The following is a 24,681-nucleotide window of genomic DNA, read 5'->3' as shown; positions in this document are numbered from 1 at the left end:
ATGTGCATTCATTTGGAAATCTTGTGTACCGCAATGTTCATACTGCACCCAGATTTGTTTTTTGTCTCTTGACTTTATGTTTTTTTAAGCTGGTGATATGTGGTTTGTTTGTTCAGCTTAACATATAATTAAGCTTAGGACTGCCATCTGTATTCATAACAAGTTTGTTAAAGGCTTTTCCCCCCTATTTATAACACTTGCTATTGCCGCGCTTGTTTTAGCGTTCACTGGCGCGCTTTGTACGAAGGATTGGCAATACTGGACAAGCGTCATCTGGTGGTGGCAAAAGACAGCAGGCAGTGTAGCTAGAGCGGAGGGAGAGTGTGAGAGGAGTGTTAGCGATGTCTGTCATTTTAGTTTAAGTTATTCCCCCGATGTTAGAGAACTGGTCAAAATGCCAGTCAAACGATATAGACGAGATCAAAGTGAAGTGAGCTGTTGCCTCAAATATGTGATTTTCGGCTTTAACGTCATATTTTGGGTGAGTTTCCGCTGTGTTTACATCGGTTGTCTGGTATAGGTAGGTGGCCGATTTGTTGTTGGTGGCTGCTGACCTTTCTCTCGTTGCAACTGTCAACGGGAAATTTGCCGTTTTCTAGCCTAGTCGGGATATTGTAAGTGATCGTGTGGTCGGCAGAAATAATTTCTGCCGGAATGGCAAACAACACAAAACTGTGGGCCCTTGCATTCATTTCATTTATAGATTTGCACTGGGACAAAGAGATCGCTCGGACTTCCTGCTTCTAGGATCTCATCATTGTTCCACCCAAGTCCCGTTAACAGTACGGCTGCCTGCTCTACTAAAACATTCAAGTGGGATTGTGGTCATATTTCTTGTTGTATTGTTGTCAGCTATTGTGTAGGGGACCAGAAGAAAGTGTGATTTAGGCCGTGGAAAGAACGTAACTAGCATGTCATCTGCCTAATGTAGGCGTACGTGTTGAGATATGTTAATGTTTCGAAATTACGCTAATCCTATGTATGGGTGATCTTGCTACAAGTTGCTTGTTCAGAAAAGAATTGTAGGTTTGAAGTACTTTATATTTTGCCTTCCCCACTCCCTTGTTTGGCCTGGCCCGCCGAATTTAGGCCTCAACCGTATGCTGTCTTGTATGAACTCTCTTAGAACCTCCCCTCAGACCCATATTACTCACCCAGTCCTCAGTCTTGGAGATTCGTTTATTTTCCTGTGTCTAAGCATTGTATCAGTAATTTTTTTCTTTTGTAGCTAACCAGATATTCACACTTTACTTCAAGCCATGAATCTCACAAATTTGTAGTCTCTTCTCTTTAGAATCTGCTTTTTTTATGAGTGGGCATGACTGCTGCTCAGAGATGCACTAGTTATCTAGTGTATCCATTATAACTATATTGTATATCCATCATTCTAGTTGACAAAAGCATAGAGGTTGAGTTTAAAATATTTTATGTATACAGTACATAAAAGACTACCGTACGCTATACAGTAGTTTTTAAAATACCAAACATATAATTTTTCTTGTTGGTAATTATCAGGATGAAATGGCCAACACTGACTATCTTGCCACTAACTATGTCCGAATACTTCATTGTTGCCTTTATTTAAATTGACATTCTGCATGCCAATAACTTCCAGAATGATCGAGTTTCATCACCTACAGCCTGTACTCATTTCAATTGTTGTAACTGAAGCTCGTGTGCTGTAGGCAATCAAATGCTGCACCAAGATTCCAGTTGTCTTGGAACACCCTTTTTGATAAGAGACCTGCAAGCTTTATGTAGCATATAGCCACGTAGTCCAGTCTGGTATCCATTTTTATTGCTTGCATTTTATAGTAGCTTCATAATACAAAGATGTTCTACCTATGCAAAGGTCTGCCCCTCTGCCTTAACATGTAACTCTCCTCCCTCTTCACTGATAGTTCATATGCAAACAGGCGTCAGAAATCCCATGTCATAAATAATCAGCAAGCTTAAGCATCTTGTACTTGTTGGCGATCATAAATCTTCCTTAATGTTTTGCATGCCTTCACCTCTCAAGTGGCACAGTGTTACAGTTTGAACAGTAGGTCAAAAGGTATTCAGGTTTGGTATGTTTAAAAACTGAGCTCTGAGAGCTCACATTTTGTAATATGCTTTATAGCCCAATTTCCATAAGTTATCAGTTGCATTCTGGCATAGTAGCATTTCAGAATCAAGATATTGTCCATTGCATAACACCTCAAGGAAGATGCTCTTAATGCACAAGCTTAACCTACTTCAAAAATATCAACTGAATGCACAAGCTTATGTAAAAAAATATCTAATTTTTACTTCCTTAGTAACTTGACACTTACGATGATAAAAAATAAAATTAAATGCAAATCAAATATTATTTTGAATATAAATATAAAACACCTGGTAATTGTTCATTTTACAATACACTCTTGGTTTGACATTTTACTGTAATGCATGGTGAAGAGGATCAGGTTTTCTTAGTAAAGGTTTATCCATATAGGCCTCCTGGGGTAACGTGTGAAGCACATTCAGTGAAATATTTACAAAATATGATGTGGAAATATTACTAACAGATACTACAAAATATGCTTATATGCTGTTGATGTCATAAGTATAAGAGTGCAAATAATGCTACTAATAGTTACTACTAAATATGCTTATATGCTGTTGGTGTCTTAAGCATCTGCATCAACACTTGGCTGTTTCTCACTTTTAGACAGTTTGAATCAAATCACTTCAACTTGTTGAAAACAGCTGCATATGGGTTATGTCCAAAACTTGTCACAGTTGTTTGCTAGGAGTTCAGTTGTTGCTTCAGGGCCTGTATTGGTTCTAGCATCCACCTGTGGTGATATTAGGTTTTGTTCCATGTTTGTCAGATAATTCACGTGGTGTGTGTTTTGTGTTTTTAGATATTATTGCAGTGGTACATGGGGTAGCTTAGTTTCCTTTTCTATGCAAACTGCTCACAGCTTTTTCAGTATGTAGCTGTTTTTCTTATAGTCAAGAGGTGATAATACTAGTTTGCCAGCCAGGGACTGCACTTTGGTCTATTTTCTTAAAAGATCACAATGTTTTCTGTAGCAGAACATCTTTGTTATTGCGTCACAAACTTATAACATGTACCTTGGGGTTTGGTCTCTCAGATTATTAGCAAAATCCTTGAAGTAACTTAGACCCTATAGTGCTGTATAGCCTCCAAGAACATTCGAGATGTCCCTTATTCAGCTATAATTATCCCATAAAAGTTAGCCCACCTGAAAAACAAATCAAAGGTTACAAAGACTGATAATTTGAATTGTTGCTATATTTCATGCTAGTCTGTGTTCCAGTTTAAAAAAAAAAGAAAAGGTAGAAATATGTCTATTAAAGCTGAAGTTTTCTGTATTAGCAGTTTATAGTACTGTATAAGGATTGTAGGTCTTGTATTGGCTCAAACATCTCTTGGCAGTTCCTTTCATGGAAAAGGAAGTGACAGATAAGTGGCTATCTGCATTCTTGATATCTTTCATTGTGAACATTGAAGACATTGGCCAACATTTTGCTGTTAGCCACTTCATTGTGGCCTTCGAGAATACCAAAGGTTTGGTGTTCTTTCCTTTAATCTTGTGAATAACTATTTGGTTAATGTGATAGACAGAGCATTGCAAAACTCAGTATGCCTTATGTTTTCCTGAAGCTATTTTAACCAGTTTGTTTTGATCCTCAGAAATCTTTACTTACTCAACCTTATGCCTGCAGAGGTGTAGACCCAAATGGTATTTTCCGTTTGTTTTTTGTGAAAACTCATAATTATTTAGCTCCAAGTTATTAATTATTTTTTTTCATAAGTTAGCCAGAAGGGGTACTGTGCACTTGTTAGAGAATTGGCATGTTACTCCTTCAGGTAAATGTGCTTTGGGATAGGTCTATCCCTGCTGATGATGCCAGGTTTCTATTACTTCCATAGTTTCTATGGTGCAACATTGGCATTAACTGGCATGTTAATAAGGTCATTTTTTTTTTTTTTTTCAAAGCATTTAGCAAGTTGTAGACCTACAACAAAAACAGCTTTTGTGATTTGTGCAAGTCAGTGCTGCTTGTGTGTGTGTGTGTGTGTGTAGCACACCTCTTACAGCTTCCTGACAGTGTTTCTTTACTCTGCCTGCAAATAGTATCATCTTATTACAGCACCTGCATTCATACAAAAATGCCATGTGACATACTTTGGATGTCTAGACAACATGGATTGGGTTAAGTGTTTTTCTTTTTAACTTGAAAGCAAATAAACATTGTTTGAAATTCTTGGACATCTAAGTATGTCAGGCAGGTGAGCTGTTTCAGCGTGTTATGCAGTGAGGCAGATGTACAGTTAATTTAAACATACACAGTTAAAATGGGTTGGCTTATGTTATTAGCGGTGTATAATTTTTCCTCAAAGGCTTTTTTTCCATATGAATAGAGATTGTAGGCCTGTTTTCAGTTTTCCAGTGTGTTCTTTAAGGTTACTGAAACATTCGATAAGCCTTTATTTAAATTGAGTATCTTGAGTCAGGTCGCTGCTTCCTGGAAACCAGTATGGTTTGTATAGGAAACTTGAGGCTAGTGACCAGTTGGCTGTCACTAGTATTGTGAAATAGTGATGGAACGACATGTAGATAGTTATTCAAGTAGTATCTTGGAAGCATTGAAAAATCTTAACCCTTTGTACCCATTAATCAAAAAGGCTCAGTTTACCCATTAATTGAAAAGGCTCAGGAGTGGCCCTTCCACATCTGTTAAGTATAAATCTGTTCAGCTTTGTTGGATTCCCACTCTTACAGGAATACAAGGAAATGAATTAACTGACAAGGAGGCTAAAATTGCCATAAGATGCAAAATCTAATCAAAATATTCTGCACTGTGATAAACAAAGGGTCATTAAAACCTAAATTCTCAATAAATGGCATCAGAGGTGGTCAATATTCTGCCTATTCACGAATAAGACAGTAAGGAAATTTGAGGATTTGAGGAGTTTGGTTCCAACCGTAACAGGAGGTTTGAGGTGAATGTGACCTGCCATAGGATAGAGCATGTGCGATAGACCCAATGGACCCATAATTTTATTTTGGAAGGGGCCAGTGTCCTAGTATGCGCAAGGGTATTTCAGGAATTTTAAATTACAACATAAATGTATATAATCTTATGGGCTACCTACTAGATGCAAAGATTTTGAACAAAATGTGATTTTAATACAAATATTTTATTATTTATTGTATATACTTTAATGGTAGGGGAAACCTAAGAAAAATGTAAATTCAGAGGTTCTGAATAATCCTGATAGATTTTAGTGTTTGGCCTTAAGGCCTAAACCTTATAATCAGTCTGCCACTGAGCTGACACAGTATAGCACTAGGACAGAATGTGGCAAAATAACAATAAACATGAGTTGGAATTTGTCCATGAAGTAGATTAACAAGTGTATGTAACTGCTTATTATGTGAACACTTAAATATATTCGGCAAGGAAATTATAATATTTTATTGGAGTAGACAGTATAAGACCGACAGACAGTTTGTATGGTGACTTAAAACTGTCGATGTGCTTATATTTGGAAACTGAATTTATATCTCAGCACTGAAATGGAACCTCCAATTTAGTGCTTTTTATGATTATGGATATTATTGTTATTCGTCACTTACATCAGACTTTCCCTTTGAGGTTAAATGTTAAATGAGTTCTCTCCATACACTTTTGTTATGATCACATTCATCGTTAATCTCTATCTAGTCTAGGCCTGCATCCATGCTGTTTTCCAAGAATGCCTAGGCTCTCATGCAGGTTGTCTTTCTGTTAATTTCACATCTACTATTTTGTCATATCACATGTTCAAAGTCATCTTGATCTCTGAGATCAATGTATTTTCCAGTTGGTGGGCACCACGTATCTTGGCAGTTTTCTCATTTGTATTATTTCCTATCTTACTCAGGCTGTGAGGTTTAGCATTCTATAGTAACACATTTTCATAATCTACATTTTCTTTGTCAGTGCCATGTCTGCTGCATAGAGTAGGATTGCCCTTATGTGTGCATTGTAAGTTTTTAATTTTGATCTTTTTATTTGTATGTTTGTGTTTTATCTTAATGTATTAATTAGACATGTTTCAACCACTTATTTGTTACTTGCCTTACATTTTCCTATGGGGAAATTCATTCTGCAAAATGTTAGGCAAGTTTGTGGTCTAATGGTTTCTGCTATAAAAGTGTTTACAGAATTATGAATGATGGTAGTGTCAAGTAAAAAGCTTGGGTATAATCATTGTAAATATGTCCAGGTATTAAGCTGGCAGCCTTACAAAATCTTTAAATAAAAGCCTCAGAATCATTGGAAGATAGGAGAGTGAGAGGTCCCATTCCAGTACGACATTAGAGTTTAAGTTATTAAGTTAGTGATGTGTCTGGCAGGGGCAGCTGGAGGGGGCACTTGTCCACCTCAGGACAATGATGCCCCCCCCCCCCAGACTTGGTTTGCCTCCCTAGCCTTTGAAATAATAATAATGATAATACAGTAAACCCCCCATATTCGCGTTCTCACGATTCGCACTCTTGTATTCACGGATTTCTCTTTGGAACATATCTACCCATTATTTGCGGAAAATTTGCCAATTCGCAGTATTTTTCATGAGAAATATTCACCAAATACTGGATTTTCATCTCATTTTCATGACTAAATGCACTTTTTGTGGTAAAACTATTAAAATACTCGGGTAATGCTCGAGTAACGATAATTCATCTTACGATAATTCGATTTTGCAATGGGGTAAGCAATTAATACTGTTACGACAATGTTATTTATTAAATATTTTTAAATTTCGCGTGGGTGCAGGCAGCAGCTTAATCAGGCAGTGAGAGAGACCAAATTACAATAGACAACTTTTCCTCCGTCTCTTTATCGTATCTTCTAGTTGAAAACGTAAAAGAGTGATAAAAGTATTGTTGGTAACGTTATACTCATGCGTAAATGCGTACAGCCATAAACAACTGACCAAGGAACTGTTGTTTTGCTTATAACTGAATTGGATGACATCAGCCGTTTACCTGGTATTTCAACCGTCGTACGGTAATAAACAATTACCGTAGGTTATGGCACAAGTGACATTAAGTAGAATAGGACTGATAAATTTTTACATTATACCCTTATTCGGTATGGATAAAAGATCGTCAAGGAAGTATACTGCTAAATTTAAGCTACAAGTTATAGCTGAAACTGAGAAAACAATGTTCAAGCTGCTAATGACTATACTGTTAATTATTGTGCATCGGCAACATGGATGAAACTCGATCATAATTAAAATGGGAGAGAAAGTATTTTAACCAAAACTACTGGGCATGAAAGAACACATTACTGTTATTTTACGCTGATAAATGGTAAATACGTAAAGCTCGTATGATGATGAAATCAAGTGAAAATAGCAAACGGAATCTTGAATTTTTTTTGCACAAAACAAACGCCCCCAAATGGCCATTGTCAATCATTATCTATTAACGAAATTGGTAAATTAATTTCACAACGAGACGTATTTTAGTTATACAGTATTTCAACTTAAAAACACTTTGTATAATGAAAAATAACCTTGCCCCTTATAAATAAAGTATCTAGACTAGAGATTCATTTACACTAACTAGAAGCAAGAAAAGCGCTCTGAACTGAGTTAAATGCGGTGAAATAAACACTGTGTAAACATTTCCAAACCAAACCATTGATGACTGCTATGATTACAATTTATGATACAAAAGCAGTATAAGAATATATACAATATTATTGGATACAGTGAATTAAGGCATAACATTTTAAAAGATCCATGGAGAAGATGCATATATGCATATGCGTTATGTTGACGTTTGCATAATATGATATGTGAATGTAGAGTACAGTATAATGAAGGCTACGCTACCGTGCATGTATACAGTATACCACAGTGTAGGCTAAGCTAATTCTTGTTTTATTCAAGTTCTCTTTGTACTGAATTATCATAAATCACTTTGCATGAACCTCCAGAATTTGCTGATATTAATAATTACTATACCGTGTATGTAATGAGTATATTTTATAGTGTAGGCTAGGCTATGTTCGAGATACATTTTGGTATTTCTTACGTTTTTTCCAACAGACAATGGGTTTTTTTTGGAACCTAACCCCCCAAAAATTTCTAGGGGGGCTTACAGTGCTGCCCCCCCTACCCCCAGCTGATACGGTTTGCTTCGCTCACCACCCAACCCATACCCTAAGTTCTAAACCTTCCCCCCCACCCCCAAGAAAAATCTGAAATGATGCCATGGGTCTGGCCAACTTTAACTTTTTCATTTTCCTTTTCCCATGTGGGATCCTTCTAGTCAGGCCATTTTAACTTCTTTTTTTGGAAGGTCATGAGAAGTTATCTTTGCAGATGAACATGCATGAATCACTGGGAAAGGTGGGGTTCCTTTTCGTGGTTGTTCCTGCTGTTTCAGCAGAATGGCTCAATATTGTTCTGGCCACTCCTCCCATAGCAGTGAGTGCTGTTGCTATATCTACTCTGTTTTACTATCACTTTTTACTACAGTATTTCTGCTGCTGTGGTAATTGTGGCGTCTACTTGTAGAAATATGCGGTACCGATGCAGAGGCTAAAGAGGCAGAGATCCTTTGAGCTTGATCATGCTCTTTCCTATTCGACAAGCAGGCAAGGGTTAATATCCCCTTCCTTCAGATTTGTTAATTCACGACCCTAAAAAAATCAAGGAAAGAAGAAAGCCAGTAATACTAGCATTTAATGAAGGGAATCTTGAAGTGACTGATCTGTGTGAGACATCACTTTTCAGGGGGCTTCGAGTCAACTTAGACTGAGGGAGGATACAGTACATAAGTGCCTAAAGGTGTGTGGTAATGATGCAATTGATATAATTTAGTCTTCCAGGGCATGGTTTCATTTTATCTTTCAAGTTCAGTTACTGAACTCTATACCACAAAGTTAGAGTTGCCTAGCTCCAGGCCTGACATGGAATTGTTACTTTTGGGGATTATGCGGTATATTAATCGACCTTTAGTTAGATAAAATTCTGTCATAGTACATACTTCATGAAATTACCATTTTAGTATGGGACCAGCAGGCAATGCCGATAACTGGTGTGACAATTTACACTTTCCAAAACAGTCTTTTGGTGAGTGAGCCAGCGTTTAACCAAACCAGACTTTTCACAAGTTTGAAGATTTTTTTATTAGTTTATCATTGTGTAACCAAAATGAATTTGTATTTTTTATACATTGTGATTGTTCATTCAGTTATATCCATTAGTAATTTTTTGTTCTTTACCAACAGTTACTGGGTTTGAGTATCCTAGCAATCGGAGTATGGGCGTGGACAGAAAAAGACACCTTTAATAATCTCAGTCGGCTCACAAATATTGCATTGGATCCTGCTTTCCTCTTCATCATAGCTGGTATGTACTTTTGCTAAAATTAGCTTCTTTGCAAAATGCATAAAAATTTAGGCTATTTTACATCATTAGGCTATTGGTCATATGGTTTTGATTGTATACTGTATATGGAACTGAGTGTATGTAAAATTGACAGAAGGATAAATATTTTATATACATGTCTTTTAAGTACAAACTTCACTTTTGTTTACAGGCACAATTACATTTACCATTGGCTTCACAGGATGCCTTGGAGCTCTCAGAGAAAACACTGCTCTCTTGGCTTGCGTAAGTAATCATGATTTTGGCTTGAATTTCACCTTTGCTAGAGAAGTTGGAAGTTCTAAGTTGAGGTGGGATATTTCAAGAATATATGTAGAGGTCACCAGCTGTAACTTGTCCTTTTTATCTCTGTATTTTATCATTTTAATTCCAGTAGCTATGAATGAAATTAATAATTTCAGATCCACTTTATATACTCGAAACGTTGTAGAATCTGGTAGTGTGTGAAGACATGATCAATTTTCATTTCAGTACGCCATCTCCCTTGCTATCCTCCTCCTCCTCGAGATGACTGCAGGTATTCTTGGCTTCATCTTCAAAGATTGGGTAAGGCCAACAGTTTTTTATTTCTTTTTTCCGTTGGGATAATTTCATCATGCTTTTTATATACTAATTTACCTTGTACTATTCAAAAAGTATATTTAGTGTATAATTGTAAAGAATGCAGAAGCTGCTGCTGCTTCTGCCAGTCATTTTTGCCAATTCTTCTTTACAGTTAAGCAAATGTGTACTTAACTTTCTTTTTGATGAGTCTTTATTTCTGTTTTTGCTGTTTGTGACCTGATTATGTGCTATGGCCCAGTATGAGGCTACAAAATTGTATGGACAGCGGTACAGAGGGGAAAGGTTTAAGGAAATTATGAAAATGAGTAATTGTTAGCTAGTTTTTCATTGGTAAGCAACTAAAGAACCATAATGTGCTAAGGAAGAACAGCTACTGAGTAAAAAACAAGGTGCTGGATTGGTACGTAAAAGAGGGTGCCAGAAAATTGAGCAAGTCATTAATTTCACTGAACCAGATAATGACGTTAGATCTATGATGGAAATTTATATGAAAATTATAGGTACTGCAAATGGTGTTCTATCAATTATCAACACCCATTTATTGTTTGTCAAGTTAGAGATCGTACAAAGGTAGGCAAAAAGTGAGATTTTTGGAGGCTGCTGCATGGAGATGACTCAATATAACAGAAGAATCAAGGAGGAAGACCTCAGATGTTTGATAGATGGGCTAAAGGAATGGAGACATTACTAAGTCATTAGTAAAAAACAAATTTTATGGAAAAGCAAAAAATGTACTGTTTCAAAAGTAGCTTTGTGGATGCTGCTGGTAATGTATGGAGGTAAAAGCAATGCTGTGTATTGAACATAACTGCAGAAGATGAGAATTGCAAGTTCAGAGGCAGTGTTCAGCAAGTATACATAAAAGGTCTTGAAAATAATTATGGTGGGTGGACACACCATGGAGGAATTATAACTATTTTTGATAGCTGGTCAGTATATATACTGCATTGTAAATCCATTGTATAGAGGTTAGGGGACTAGTAAAGGAATAGAGCAGAATTCCATCAATAAAACTGAATGTTGGGAGGATTGTATTACCAGAAAGTACTTTATGAAAGATGATAAAGTATAGTGTTTTGAGATTCATTGAGTGGGTTAGCATTACAGTGTATTGCAGACATTTAGTACTGAAATGTAATATTTTCAAGAAATATGCAATTTTATATTGGCACTCTTGTGTTACATGGAGCAGTCTTTAATTTTGGAGGCCTTTAGTAAATTACTGTAATGAAAACTATTGTTCAAGATTTATATTTTACTTTCATTCCAGATAAAATCTCAGGCAACTAATGGCTTCCAAGCATTTATTGTACATTATCGTGATGACCCAGATCAACAGAATCTCATCGACTGGATACAAGAAAAATGGGTTTGTGACTTATTTATTTTTGGTCTCAATGTATGGTGCCATGCAGTTTTTAAATTTTTATAAGAAATAGGGTCATTTGCTGTTTGTATGCTATTAATTGTGAAAAGCTTTAATGTGGAAATACTGAATACTGATATAAAATTGAGCGTCCTAGGACAGAAGAAATTTTAATAGCTACAAATTATAATGATATTCTGTTTTGGCAGTTGGAGTGTTGTGGCATTGAAGGACCTAAGGACTGGGATCGTAATGTTTATTTCAATTGCTCTTCCGAGGCAGTAGGATCCAGGGAAGCTTGTGGAGTTCCCTTTTCTTGCTGCAAACAGAAAGCAAACGTAAGGGAATATCTCTCTTTCAAAAGATCAAAGAACTGCAATTAAGTTTAATTTGTAGTATCGAAAACACTTTCTTTGGACCACCCCTATGGAAGATGGTGTTGTCTTTGTGTTCTTGTTAAACTACCTAATTTTAGTAATTATTTTCTTCATAATTGCCAGCTTGTATCAAGAGCATAGCAAAAACTGTTCATTTAATAAGCAAATTATTTTGTTACATTAGTTTGCTATAATGGAAGCTTTTCACATGCTTTTTGTGCACTGGGTTTCTCTAGTAGAATCTTTGCTGCTTGTATATTTTCGATGTGCTAATTAATTTTGTGAATGAGTGTAAAGTTACAGTACATTACATATAACAGTTGAATGTTTTAATGCATTTTGAGCATTACTTGTAAAGTTTTTGGTTTGTTGGTTTTTGTGGACATTGTTTTGTGTTCTGATTCCAGTCATCTGTCTGTAGGAAACAGTCCCTGAGACTGTAGGCTGTTTAGTGAAATTTTGTCTGTTCATGAAGTTTTTTTTTTATCAGTACTGATAGTCATTGGTTCTGTTTCTAGACTTGGGAAGGCTTTTCCAGAGAAGTATATGAGATTCCGTAAAGCCTAAACAAAATTTTTTCATTCTTTGTCAGTCTTTGAAGGAGTATCATTTAAAGGGTTAGTACCTTCAGTCCCTTGGACATAAAAGCTTATGTATGAAGGATTTGGTCTTTAATTAGAAAACTGGTGCAAGGTAAATTGAATGAAGTTTTACTAGTTGAAAAGAAGAGACCAAGGAAAACGGCTGAAAAGTAAGAGGTAGGAAGGCAGTGCAGGTTCAGCTGAAGGAAAACTGCAAAGAACCTTTTTACCATCTAAATTGTGCCACATAAGACACAGTGTAAGTGGTATCCACTTAGAGTTACTGAGAAGCTTTTGTCAAGAATTAGTTGTTTTTGTAGGTCTTGTTCAATTTGCAATCAGCAGTCAACTTTGGTATTATGTTGTATTTAATATAAATTTTTTATCTTCATATTTGGACAAGGAGACATTGATATGGTCTTCAGCTCAGATCAAATTCTTATTGCAAACAAGGTGAGAAAAGCAGTGATTGAGGGTGGATGTACAGGACTTTACAAGCAGATTGGAATGCAAGGATTGTAGAAACATGGTTAGTGTAAAAAAGTCTTCATAATGGAGATTTATGGTTGGAAGTTAAAATTACTGATGACTGTGGTAAACATTATACATCTCAGGGTAATGAACAGAGCCATTGTGGAGACAGTTACTGCAAATTATGACTGATTGATCCAACTAATGGTATGTCAGATGGACAATTTTTTTCAGGTGATGCGTTCTTCAGCTCATGCCATAACGTTGAATGTGTAAATTGTGCCCAAAAAATGAGAATATTAATTTGTGTTGGTTAATACAAAGTGCATAAGGCTTTGAGAATGAGAGGGAGTTAAATCTTCCAAAGAAGTTGCAACGAGAGGAGATTATGGCAAGGAAGAGATAGAACAAGAAGGAATTGATGTGTGTGCCGCCATTGGGGGTGAGAACCCTTCCCAGGATGGAGCCGCTCATTTTCTCTTATATCTCCTTACCAAAATTCTTCCATTGCTCAGGAGACCAATCATGAAACTCAGAACAGGGATTACTTACATTACAATCGTTAGATCTGCACCTGCTACAAGTGGAATGGGGGTCTGTATCCAAGGCGGCCAAATAACGAGAACAAGGGTTGTTGCCAACCTCTGGGCATCTTCTCTGAGGCCTGCATTGCTTAGATGATACATGGGTTTGCATTTCTAGGAATGTAAAATACCCACAGGTAACAAAAAATCACACAGAAAAACACAAACAAAAAGAGAGTGAAAAACCAGAATGCCAAGGTGTAATATGGGCAGGAAGTGCTAAAACAACCGGCTTCTTGGCTAGAAAGGCAGTAGGAAGGCGGTTAGAGAGAAACTAGGGCGTCACAGAATTTTTGGGGTAAGCCAGGTCGGGCCGCGCCCGTCTCCTTCACCCCATTGGCTGTCTCCCGTTGCCACCAAAATCCTTGTGCTATTTTACTCAGACTCTAACAGGTGCTAGAGAAATTCCCCTTACATTAAGACTGTAGGTTTGTTAGTTATGAAAAATACAAATTGTGGAGGATGCTCACTGTTTTAGTAGTTATTGTTGAAAAGTAACTTAACTAAACCACTTGTGCCTCTTCTACTCTAATAGTTTTTTTGCTCAGCTGATTATTTCATAAATGAGAGATGAAAATTGGCAGTAGACCTAGTGAAAGAAGTTGAACAGCTGTTGGAATTTAGACCATGATCTTTATTCCATTTCATTAGACAGTTCATAATACATGGTGGGTACTTGAGAGAAGCTCATGTTACCAGGCTTGTTAGCAAAAATTGAAGGTGTTCTTTTTAGGTTAGGCTACAGTAGCACTAAAGGAAAGATCTAGATGTTAAATTTTTACTGAAGCTTTCTTGGATCAGCTGAATGACTGATGATAAATTTTTACTGAACCTTTCTTGGATCAGGTGAATGACCAATTTCAGTGTTGCCTAGTCATCAACATTCAGATTGTCTTGTCACTGACAGGTTGTTTTCTTGGACTAGAGAGAGAATAAACTTATCACAAAATATACCTTATTTTGAGAGCAGCATCTCATATTTTAAAAAAAGAAAAGAAACCATGACGACTCTTCAGAGTATTGATTTTCTGAATTCGTTGTTCATAGGCACCAGTTGTGCATTTAATCTCCTCCACTGGATGAGGAAAAGTCATTACATTGAGGATGGTATTGGCTGTTTGCTTAATTTAGGATAGTGAATATCTCTATAAAAATTTCTTAGACATTTTGTTAGAAGTTGTTAGGCCTCTATAAAATCCAAAGTATATCAATGTGAGCCAAGTGAGGGTAAAGGTTGAACCTAAATATATCTGGCTAGGATACTCTTTGTTTGTTCCAGGCAAATAATTTAGTTGTTGGGCTCCAGTTTTCTTGTCAAGGAGTGTGATGAATATGAGACAGTTCTTGTCTTGGATGCTGGCTTTGTAATTTGTTACTGAAGTATGTTATTTAATGAAGAAAATGCCTCTTATAGTTAATTAGAATTCTCATGTATCTGTTGGATATTTCTTAGTTTTAAGTTCTTTGATACTTAGTGGTTTTTTGTATGTACAGTATGAATATTTAGTATAAATTATTATAGGCAGGTCATTGGAGGAACAAGTTGTAATATCGTTTAGTTACCTAGAGTAGTGCAGTAGATAGAATCAAACACAGGAGGTAATGATTTTGCATTTAAATCAAATTCCTGTAAAGTGAACTTTGTAATACTGTGTATAAATATATAGAAAACTGTTTTGGGAAACTGTTAGAAGTTGCAATTTCACACACATTCAGGTTTAACATTTATTTGCTTAATGATAGTTATTTGTAGTTCCTTTGATACCAAAGTATGTAAATGTGTATAATGATACCAAGAATATATATGCTATGGAATTACAGCACAGTAATATGATTGTAGTATATTTCTTTTTTTTACAGGAAGTCATAAAGAACAAACAGTGTGGGTACGACGTCAGGAAATCAGATTACGTGAGTAGGGACATTGTAATGTAAAATCACTTGTCATAATTGTGTAATGCCATATATTTCAAATACATGAACTTATATATTATACTGTATTAAATTGGTTGTCTTGTATTTTGAAAGTATATAATTAAGTGTTTGTGGGGAAATATTTGTGTGATATGTTCCATGAAGTATTAAAATTTTTCTAGTATTACATCTGTTCATTTTATATTTGAAAGTAACTAGAACTAGTTTCAATTTGATTATGTAGCTGTAAACAGTATTTGAACATTAATTTATGTATTACTGTGCTCCGAACTCTAAATAACAAATTTGTGTTCAATAGATTCATAAAACATTGACATGATTTCACTATAGTATTTTTAGTAAATAAATACTTGGAATGAGGTTTATTGGGTGCTATTTTTAGTGGAGGTTTGTTTCTGACAGACTGGGGTTAAGGTACCATAGTACAGGGTTACGCTTGCAAATGTCAGAACTCTTAATAATGGTGGTAATGGATGGCTGAAGTTTCTTCCTAAATACATTAGATCATTAATCTCTTAACAAGGGTGTAGGTGTGAAATTCTTAGTATTAGAAAATCTTTAGAGAGTCTTTTCTTTAATTATTTATAGTTTTTAGTAGATTTTAAAAAGCATGCCAATTTTTCTTTTAATTACTTTTCTTTTACTGACAATGGTGTTGGGTTACTTGAAATCCACAGCAAGGCGATCGATCTTTAGTTATTTACGAACGAGGGTGTCTTCGAGCTGGTGAAGAGTGGATAGAATCTAACCTTGTCCCAGTGGCAGGGGTAGCAGTTGGGGTGGCGGTGCTGCAGGTAGGCTCTTAGCAACATCTAAATTTAGTGTTGTAGATAGTGACAGAACTTTAGCATGATTAACACTATGCATGATTGGAATCTGTTTTTTGGAAATAGATTTATTTCAGGGATTGTATTGCATAGTAACATGCACCATTTTAATCTCGCACATTGTACCATATCCAGGTAGTGAACTGCTGTGTTGAAAAAAAGCTTAAGAACTTGTTCATCAACCGGTTGAAATTTCAGCTATATCAGAGTAACAGCTCAACTTAACGGGCTTTTTTACTTAGTGGCTATACTACCCTTTTGAATATGATACATTTTCAAATAAATCTACAGCATTAGAATTAAATGTTAAGCATAAAGTACAAGTTACCTTGATAGGAAGTACTGTATGTGGAATTGCAGATAGTTGTAAGATACACAGAAACTATTCAAGTGGAGGGTATAATACATGGTCTTTATTACTTAACAGACTTCCTTATCAAAAAACCAGACCCCCAAAGTGTCTGTTAAGTTGAGGTGCTGCTGTATTTTTGTTTTTTTTTAAGACTTTTACAAGGTATTTTTGCATGTATCCTAACACCCCAAAGTCCAGGAAAGTATGGTGGCAAAAGTTGTTTTGGCCAGCAGCCTGCATCTTAGATGTCCAGGCCAATATTCAAACATAAATGCAAACTGTTTATATAATATCATTTATGTGACTAGTTTGAATTGACCAATACATCTTGCCAAGTATCATAGCTTGTTGTATGGAAGGCCCATTATGCTTTGCCTTGTGTGTAGTAAATTACCAATAAGTTAATTGCTAAAATCTGTAAATATTCAGAAACATCACTTTACCCTTTGTGATATAACCATTGTTGTCATGTTTAGGTGGCATTGTCCATTTCCACTGTTTTTCTTATGAGTTATTCAGGGGTCTTTCTTCTTGTTATTTACTACTGGTGTGATGATGATGATAATAGACTGTACCAAGGTTTGTTTACTGATCAATTTAATTGATATCAGATGAACTTAATTGCTTAACAAAACTACATAAACAATGAGTTTGACCTTTTCAGCCCCCAAATTTGTCTAATGCATTTTATTTTGCATATTAAAGAGTCACAGAAGTATGGTATTGTACAAGTACAGTATTTGCAACAAGCAAACCAGCTCCCTGTTGAGGGGTTGAGGGGTGCCGCTTGATCCTGTGAGGTATTTGTTGGGAGGTAGGATGAGGTCCACAATTCATCTGTTGTAAAACGCGTGTCTTCCTTACCTCTTGTAAGACCAGAGATAATTTTATCACTTGCCATAACTTTTATGATAGTATGGTGATTTGGTTTAATTTAGAAGTCAAGTTATTTTTTCCTTCATAAAAAATATAATAATTTTTTATATATATATATATATATATATATATATATATATTAATACGATTTCCAATTAATTTATATATATATATATATATATATATATATATATATATATATATATATATATATAAAATACTGTAATTGGAAAGGAAATTTTGGAAATTTATTCTGTTTTTTCATGGGAGAAAAGAATTCATAAATCTATTAGGATATTTAATAATAAAAACATTACAGAAATTTCAGTTATGATACCTTCCATGCATCAACTGATATAATTTTATATATAGTTTATATAAAATTGTTATGTCTGCCAGCTATTTTTAAAGAAAATGTTAGACAAATTAGAGAAACATTTTTAATAATTTTGTATTTTGGAGTGGTTTAATGGTAATGCTCATTGGCAAGCCTATAATTGTGTAAAAGATAGAATTAAACCATCTTCTAACTCTCCTGTTATGTCATCAGAATGCTACTTTTCATTGTGTATGTATGGTTAGTGTTTTATTTTCTACACAACATTATTTGTCTACTGTAATCAGTCTCAAGGGCTGACCATTTTCATTACTTTTATGTGACATCATTGAAATCTCAGAGTTAGTGGCACACAATCGATGGTACTAAAGATTCGTTGCAGGGTCCCTTAGCCCAATTTAGATTGCTTTCTGCCCTTGGGTTTCTTCCCACATAGCTGTCCAACTTTTAACTAATCTTGCTCTAATTTTTACTTCTATTTTAAAAATATATACACTATATGGCAAGTCCCACAAGAGTAGAATTGTCATTGGTTTCAACCATATTTGGCAAAAAGTATATTAGAGCTAACAAATTTTTAAGTACAGTTAAGGCATTTTCGGCTGTTGTTTGTTTTGGGGTTTACTGCCTAGATGAGTACAGTGCCCATCAACACAATTTCCATAGGAAAGTAGTTTTTCTAAAAAAATATATACATTATTTTTGTTATTACAAAAGCTTAATTTTACCCAGGAAAGGAAATTTAAAGTTTCTTAATGTGGAATTTTTCATTTGAAACACCCCTATACTGCATGACTGCATGAAGTTATCTTAATATATGCATGGTCCTCACAAGTAACTGTTTGATAGAAACTCCTTCCAGGTATGGAAAATCCAAGTTAAATTTATTTGAAAATGCATCTGCAAATGTACTCATTGGCCTTGAACCATGTTGGTTATCTGTTCACTTGTCCTAGGATGGTAATGGTAAAGATTCCTTCTCTTTAGGTTTCTAACTTTTATATATTTTTGCCGTCAGTGATCTCTTAATAGCAACAAACTGCCAATTATAAACATTAAATCCCCAAAGCTCCACAATAATTTGGACTGGGTAACCTATTTAGGTCTGCGGAGTTTTATAATGTGACTTGTGATACATTCATTGGACAAAAAAATACTTTCTCCATGGTTGTCTTCCCCAAAAAGTTACTAGTGGTAATATTTATTTGAAAGTAACATTATCTTTCAAAAGGTTTATTAAGAATTTTAATTTGTGAGCACCTGTGATATAATCTTGACACTTTTCACTTATCTCCCAGGGAGGTAGACTAATAACAGTGGTATGAATATAGAAGTAAAATAGATTTTATTATAGAAAAATAACTAGTTCATGAGAAAGAGAGAATTTGAAAGATTTAATTTTTTTTAGTAAGTTTTTCTGTGCTCCTCAGTCACAGATTTTCTTGGAAAATGAACATTATTTTGTTATAAATAGGTAACTGTGTATTAGCTTAGTCTTTTATCCATGCCTTAGGTGTATTTTTTACTGTAATTTATTATTGATATAATTTTAATTGAAAATCCATAATCAAGTTTATATCATCTCAACCTCTATGTACATGAGCTTTTTTTCCTACCTGGAAATATATAAAAGGCATAATGGTTTGTGAAGAAAATGCAACATTTAGCAAAAATCTTGACTAATTCAAAACCAGATGGTTTTTATAGGAGGGATCTTCACCATGTATTTTTCCTTTGGCTGAGTGAAATGGGCAACCAACGTGGGGGTTTTAGAATCTATGCACTGAATGAGTATTCCTTTGCTTGAAAATCCTTCTATTTTGTGTTGTATACTGTTTGAGTCCTCATAGCACAACCCTTTTGCTTCAGCTTCATGACGTATCTCAGATATATGATAAAGGATGTCTTCAAGCAGGCGAGGAATGGCTAGAAAGGAACTTGCTATTTGTTGCAGGGGTTGCTGTGGGTATAGCCTTTTTACAGGTAGGTTTGGTTTTTATATAAAAAGGTTAATTTTTTTGTCTTAGAGTGAAAACACTTTTTACTTCCAAATTGTGTTATGTGTTTCGGGTTTGTAGTAAACTTTCATGTGTGACTGTAAAAGTATAACATTCTAGGTCAGTCCCTGAGTTTCTTATATAGGTTTCAGTGAGTATGTGTTTATTGTGAGTTTTTCCATTTAAGTCTTGTACCCACTTTTTTAAGCTAAGCGGACGAGTTGATTTTGACAAATACAGTACAGGTACTGTATCAGAATTAAAGATCTTGATTAACACATGATTCCTCAGGGTTGTGAATGATCTTGTGTTTCCTGTATTTGTCATCAGGTGCTCATGTTTGTTCACTGTATTTGTCACCCAGTGTTCATATTCTGATGCACTGCAGCTGATAATACTGAAGCATTAGTGTTCAAGGTAGTGAAAAATGGTGCATTAGATTTGTTGTTTTTCACTTGACTACATTTTCTGGATGAGGTTCATATCCATAGTAGACTGAAACTGTGATGTCCAATATTTAGTATGTTATTTATGAATTGTGGGTTTGGATACTGTAAAAATGTGGTTGCTTGAATCTCGTGTTAATCGTTTTTTTTATTTCTGCTGTTATTAAACTTATGTCTACTGAAAATGAATGATTATGGCAGGTGCCAGTTATGAGAATGATGTGCCATTTCTGAAAGAATGCATACTGTGGTAAAAATATTGTACATATGTGAGATTTGTACCATCAGCTATTGGCTGCATTTGATATAGCTTATTATGAAAGATACAATTTTGAGTATGGGTTATTTAGGAGTACAGGGCGTCCTCGAGTTATGGCGGCACCGACTTACAGGGCTTTTTCAAATACATTTGCAAGAATTGAAATCTAGTTACGGCGCTTACAAGAAGAATAGGTATCTAGTTACAGCGCCGTAATCAAGTTACATCGCCTTTGAAGCACTGTTAACAGCGCTTACTGCATCTATTAATTAATATCAACTGACCTAAGGCAGAAATCGACTTATGGCACACTGTTGGAATGGAACCCCCTCCATAAGTCGGGGACTGCCTGTACATTAATTTGTGTGAATTTGCCACCACTGACATTTGTTACCTTTGTGGCTTTTGATATTGTTACTACTGACATTGCATAAATAGTGCAGATCTATCACCACAGAAGTTGTGAAAACATCATAGTAAGAAATGAGGGTGGTGTCTGTGAGTACTAAAAATTTTGACCTTGAGTAAATGAGTGCCTAAGTTACTCTTGGTTAGGACTGGGGAAATTGAGTCGATGAGCTGTGTGTTATATAGGGTGTAATTTAAGGTGTATGTATTTTTTATGTAAAAGATAACCTGTGTTTACTAGTGCTAAATTTATTTTCAGATTTTGGGGATCTGTTTTGCTCAGAACCTGCGAGCTGACATCTATGCTCAAAAAGCCAAATGGAACTGACGTTTAGCTCCTGCCGCGGTGTAGTGATAAGTCTGCCCACCACTCCAGAATTCTTCAGCAGTTCCTCATTCAAGTCTCTACTCTTCATTGTTTTAGTATTTATCTTGTCTTTCATTCATAATGGCTCAGTTTTGTGCTGTTTTTGTCTTTCATTTAACTTTCACTTGAAGAGTTTGCAACAGAAAGTTTTATTTGTTCAATGCAGTGAATGTGTGCACACTTTTGTCTTGTAAATTCCACAAACTCCTTGGGTGGATGTTGTCATCTTATAGTTGATATCTTGACGTTGTATCTACCAGTACAATTATGTGTTTCTGTTCTGAGTTTCATGTGTTAGTATAAGGCCAAACCCAATTCTGCAATTTAAAATCTCCCCCTCTCTCTTTAATCCCCCGTCTCTCTCTCTCTCTCTCTCTCTCTCTCTCTCTCTCTCTCTCTCTCTCTCTCTCTCTCTCTCTCTCTCTCTCTCTCTCTCTCTCTCTCTCTCTCTCATACACACACAGCTAGTGGGTAATTATTAAACTTCTGTTTCTTAATCAAAAGAAAGGCATTCTAGCTCTGTTGATTCAGTGCTTGTTTTTTGTATGATTACTGTGTAGAGAAGATTTTTCTGGAGTGTGGTTAGGTTTCAACTTCCCTTTGGTAAAACATATTTTGACTTGGGTTTTCGTTTTGCTTAGGAGATAACATGACAGTACGTTACACCTAGAATATACCATGCAGTAGAGTATGTTTTACCTCTTGGAATGTTTGATGCAGCACACTGGTCAGAGAACAACTGTTGACCGTGATTATCTGTGACTTGATCAACTTCTTTTTCACATATAGGTATCCTCAAGCAGTATATAGTATTTCCATGAGATTTGTCATTTCCTCCAACTAGAAAGGAAAGATAGTCTCATGCCTCTGTAATGCTCGTGATTGTGGATCTCGTCACTATTTTTCACCAAACTGACTCACCGCAGCAGGATTATGACGATATTATTAAGGAGTGAGAATCTCCAGCCATATGTTTTTAAGTCTTACTGGCTTGAATGTGCCTTGGTGCATTTAAGCCTTTGCAAATTTTGGAAGGAATGAAGTGTATAAGCATGTGTGAATGAATTGTGAATGGAAATCCCAGGTATGTTGCAAACAGGAAGGTCAGTCTTCCTGTTATACATAGGGTAGGACAAGATTTTCTTTTACTGAAGAGCTGCTATGAACATATCCTGGAGATTAAAGGGTGCAGTTGTGAATTAGGGTAGTTTTGTATTGATAATTATAATAGGAAGCGTGAATGTACATTATATTTTCAACTATAGGAAAGAAATTAGATTTGTGTTAAGGTAGAATGAAGAAATTACTTAGTATTAATTATTTATGAATACTGTGCTCTATTATTCAAGTATATTAATAACCTTTCCCAGATAGGCAGTATATCTTGTGAGACTCAACTTGAATACAACTGAACTGTGCTTTATCACAATGTGTAATAGTTTTGTTCCACAAATGGCTACTGGAACCTTACCTTACATGTACAAACACCTAGAGAAACATGATGATGGTTGATGAGAATGAGAGTAAAAATAAAAAGGAAATGAGTGGTAATTCAGTGCTTTCACATGTAAACATTACCACATTGAAACCCGATGATAAACTTGAGAATAACCTTTTTGAAGTTGCCATACACAGCTCATGCAAGCTGGCTCCACTGATGAATTAATATTCATAAGTCGTGTTGGTTTGAGATGGAAATGTTGTCGTTTTGTATGTTACCCTTTTTAAAAGTACATTCCATTTGTTGTGGCGTATTTGTCGGGTGGTTCAGCTCTTTCCCTGCTGTACACTTTTAATGTAATAGAGCCGTCGTCTTGCCAACCCGAGTTTGATGCATCTAAATTGACTGTGAGGATTTGCTTGCTTGCATGCTGATAGCAGTTTACTAGTCCAGTGTTCTTGTTTTACTTTGCCTTTATTTAAGATTTTGTTACTGCAGAGTCAAAACAAATACAATAATATAAGATTTTTTTTATTTTATACTCTGATATTAAGGGAGTTTCTGTGATGTAGATTTTGTATTTTATCGAATAACTTTAGTATCATGAACAAAGTATGTTTTGTCGTTACTAATGCAGTAAATTATTTTTGTCCTCCACTGTTTATCTAGGACTCTTTTACATTGTGCTCCAGCTCAGGAAGATAGGAGCTATGCTTTTTTTATACCGGATGTAGTTTTATTTAACTTTTGTACATAAGGTTTATGTTTGGGAGTTGCTTTGCACATTGAAAGGTTTAGTCATTTTTTCATATGTTCCATGAAGATTTTTTTAACGCATTAGACGGGAATGTAATGTGTTTTGGCCCATGTTTTCCTTAATCTAATGTTCAAAGCAAGAAAATTTGGTCAGACATTTGAAGGCTGAGATGTTAAACATTCCCATGACAGAATCTTTTCTCTTTCATATCAGTATGTTAGGGGTGTTGGCTGTGTATGCCTCCCACCGCCAACTAGTATTTATGAGCAGCTTTGTGATTGACTTGACAGACAGTGACTTGCATATTGATACTGTGAAGTATTGTATATTATGTAACAGTCAGGCTAGGGATGTCTTGATGTGCAGTGCTGTCTTTCACAAGTTGTAATACTCATTTTGATCTGAGAACTTTGTCTTCTTGTGTGTTAAAGGAAGACTGTGTAAATGAACTGTGTTTACTATAAGAGAATCACTATTATAATCACAGTATTTTCTTCAAGTGAGCCTGTGCTATACTGTGTAGGTAACTGCATAAAATATTACCTTACTCTATAAGTTTCATTGGTTGTTTTAGAATGTGCAAAATAATTAAATAATTCACTTGGTTACATTTATTTGCCATTTATTGAAGATTTATTGACCAATTTTCTAGTATTTGCAACTTTGATTGCTTGTATTTAAAACTGCCCAAAAAGCAAATACTGTACTGTATTGGCAGTTTATTCATTCCCTTCATCTTTTGTAAGGAAAATAGTAGCATAATCATTTGCAGCTGCCTAGGTAAGCCTTCTCCCATATTTTTTATTGACAATAAAAGTACAGGTGAACTTGCTAGATGATAACCAAAGTACAGAACTTTCTTGCACAACTATGGACTTAAACATTGTCTGTCTCTTTCTATCTTATTTGGTGTTGTAGGTTGTTCCTATTGTGATGTAGAACAAATTTCTCTTGCTTCATTTACAGTGTTTAACACAAATAAATGTTTTTTATTTACAGAGAATTTTATTTTCCCCCCAGTAAGATACCTGTTTTTAAAGTGTAGGTACAAATAGTCATTTAATAAAAAATTTGTGTGAATATAAATGATAGCCATAATTGGATATACTTATTTCAGGTGAGCATAACACTAAATACATTTTAAAGAACAGACCATTCTACATGGACATGAGAAAAAGAAGAGAACCTTATCTCACGTAGAAGTATACCTCAACCACACTTTTATTCTAGTTTTGATAGACGGAAAGGAAATTAAAATACAGTGGTGATTATCTCTTAAAAGCTA

The 24,681-nt window shown here is 35.3% G+C and overlaps 1 protein-coding gene across 3 annotated transcripts; it reads left to right on the top strand.

Annotated features, from left to right (window-relative positions):
• Positions 1-276: 276 nt before the first annotated feature.
• Positions 277-24,392, top strand: Tsp26A (Tetraspanin 26A). 3 transcript variants are annotated; one of them, XM_067111633.1, is made up of 10 exons: positions 284-481; positions 9,292-9,412; positions 9,603-9,676; positions 9,923-9,997; positions 11,286-11,384; positions 11,591-11,719; positions 15,255-15,305; positions 16,007-16,123; positions 19,591-19,704; positions 21,091-24,392. In XM_067111633.1, the coding sequence occupies exons 1-10, from the start codon at positions 395-397 to the stop codon at positions 21,157-21,159; spliced, it is 936 nt and encodes a 311-aa protein (XP_066967734.1). In that variant the 5' UTR covers positions 284-394; the 3' UTR covers positions 21,160-24,392. The 3 variants fall into 3 exon arrangements, with proteins under 3 accessions (XP_066967733.1, XP_066967732.1, XP_066967734.1); XM_067111632.1 differs by lacking the exon at positions 16,007-16,123 and having other exon boundaries at positions 277-481; XM_067111631.1 differs by lacking the exon at positions 19,591-19,704 and having other exon boundaries at positions 280-481.
• Positions 24,393-24,681: the final 289 nt, after the last annotated feature.

The sequence above is a fragment of the Macrobrachium rosenbergii genome, chromosome 11, assembly GCF_040412425.1.
Source record: "Macrobrachium rosenbergii isolate ZJJX-2024 chromosome 11, ASM4041242v1, whole genome shotgun sequence".
Taxonomy (NCBI): Eukaryota; Metazoa; Arthropoda; class Malacostraca; order Decapoda; family Palaemonidae; genus Macrobrachium; species Macrobrachium rosenbergii.
The sequence above is the reverse complement of the archived record's forward strand: the minus strand, read 5'-3'. Positions and strand labels throughout refer to the sequence as shown.

Bases quoted from the DNA above. Each gene is read 5' to 3' on its own strand.
- Tsp26A (XM_067111633.1), top strand. From the start codon at position 395: ATGCCAGTCAAACGATATAGACGAGATCAAAGTGAAGTGAGCTGTTGC. The intron at 9,413-9,602 runs GTATGTACTTTT...TTTTGTTTACAG, and splicing joins TTTCCTCTTCATCATAGCTG to GCACAATTACATTTACCATT. The intron at 19,705-21,090 runs GTAGGTTTGGTT...ATTTATTTTCAG, and splicing joins TGGGTATAGCCTTTTTACAG to ATTTTGGGGATCTGTTTTGC.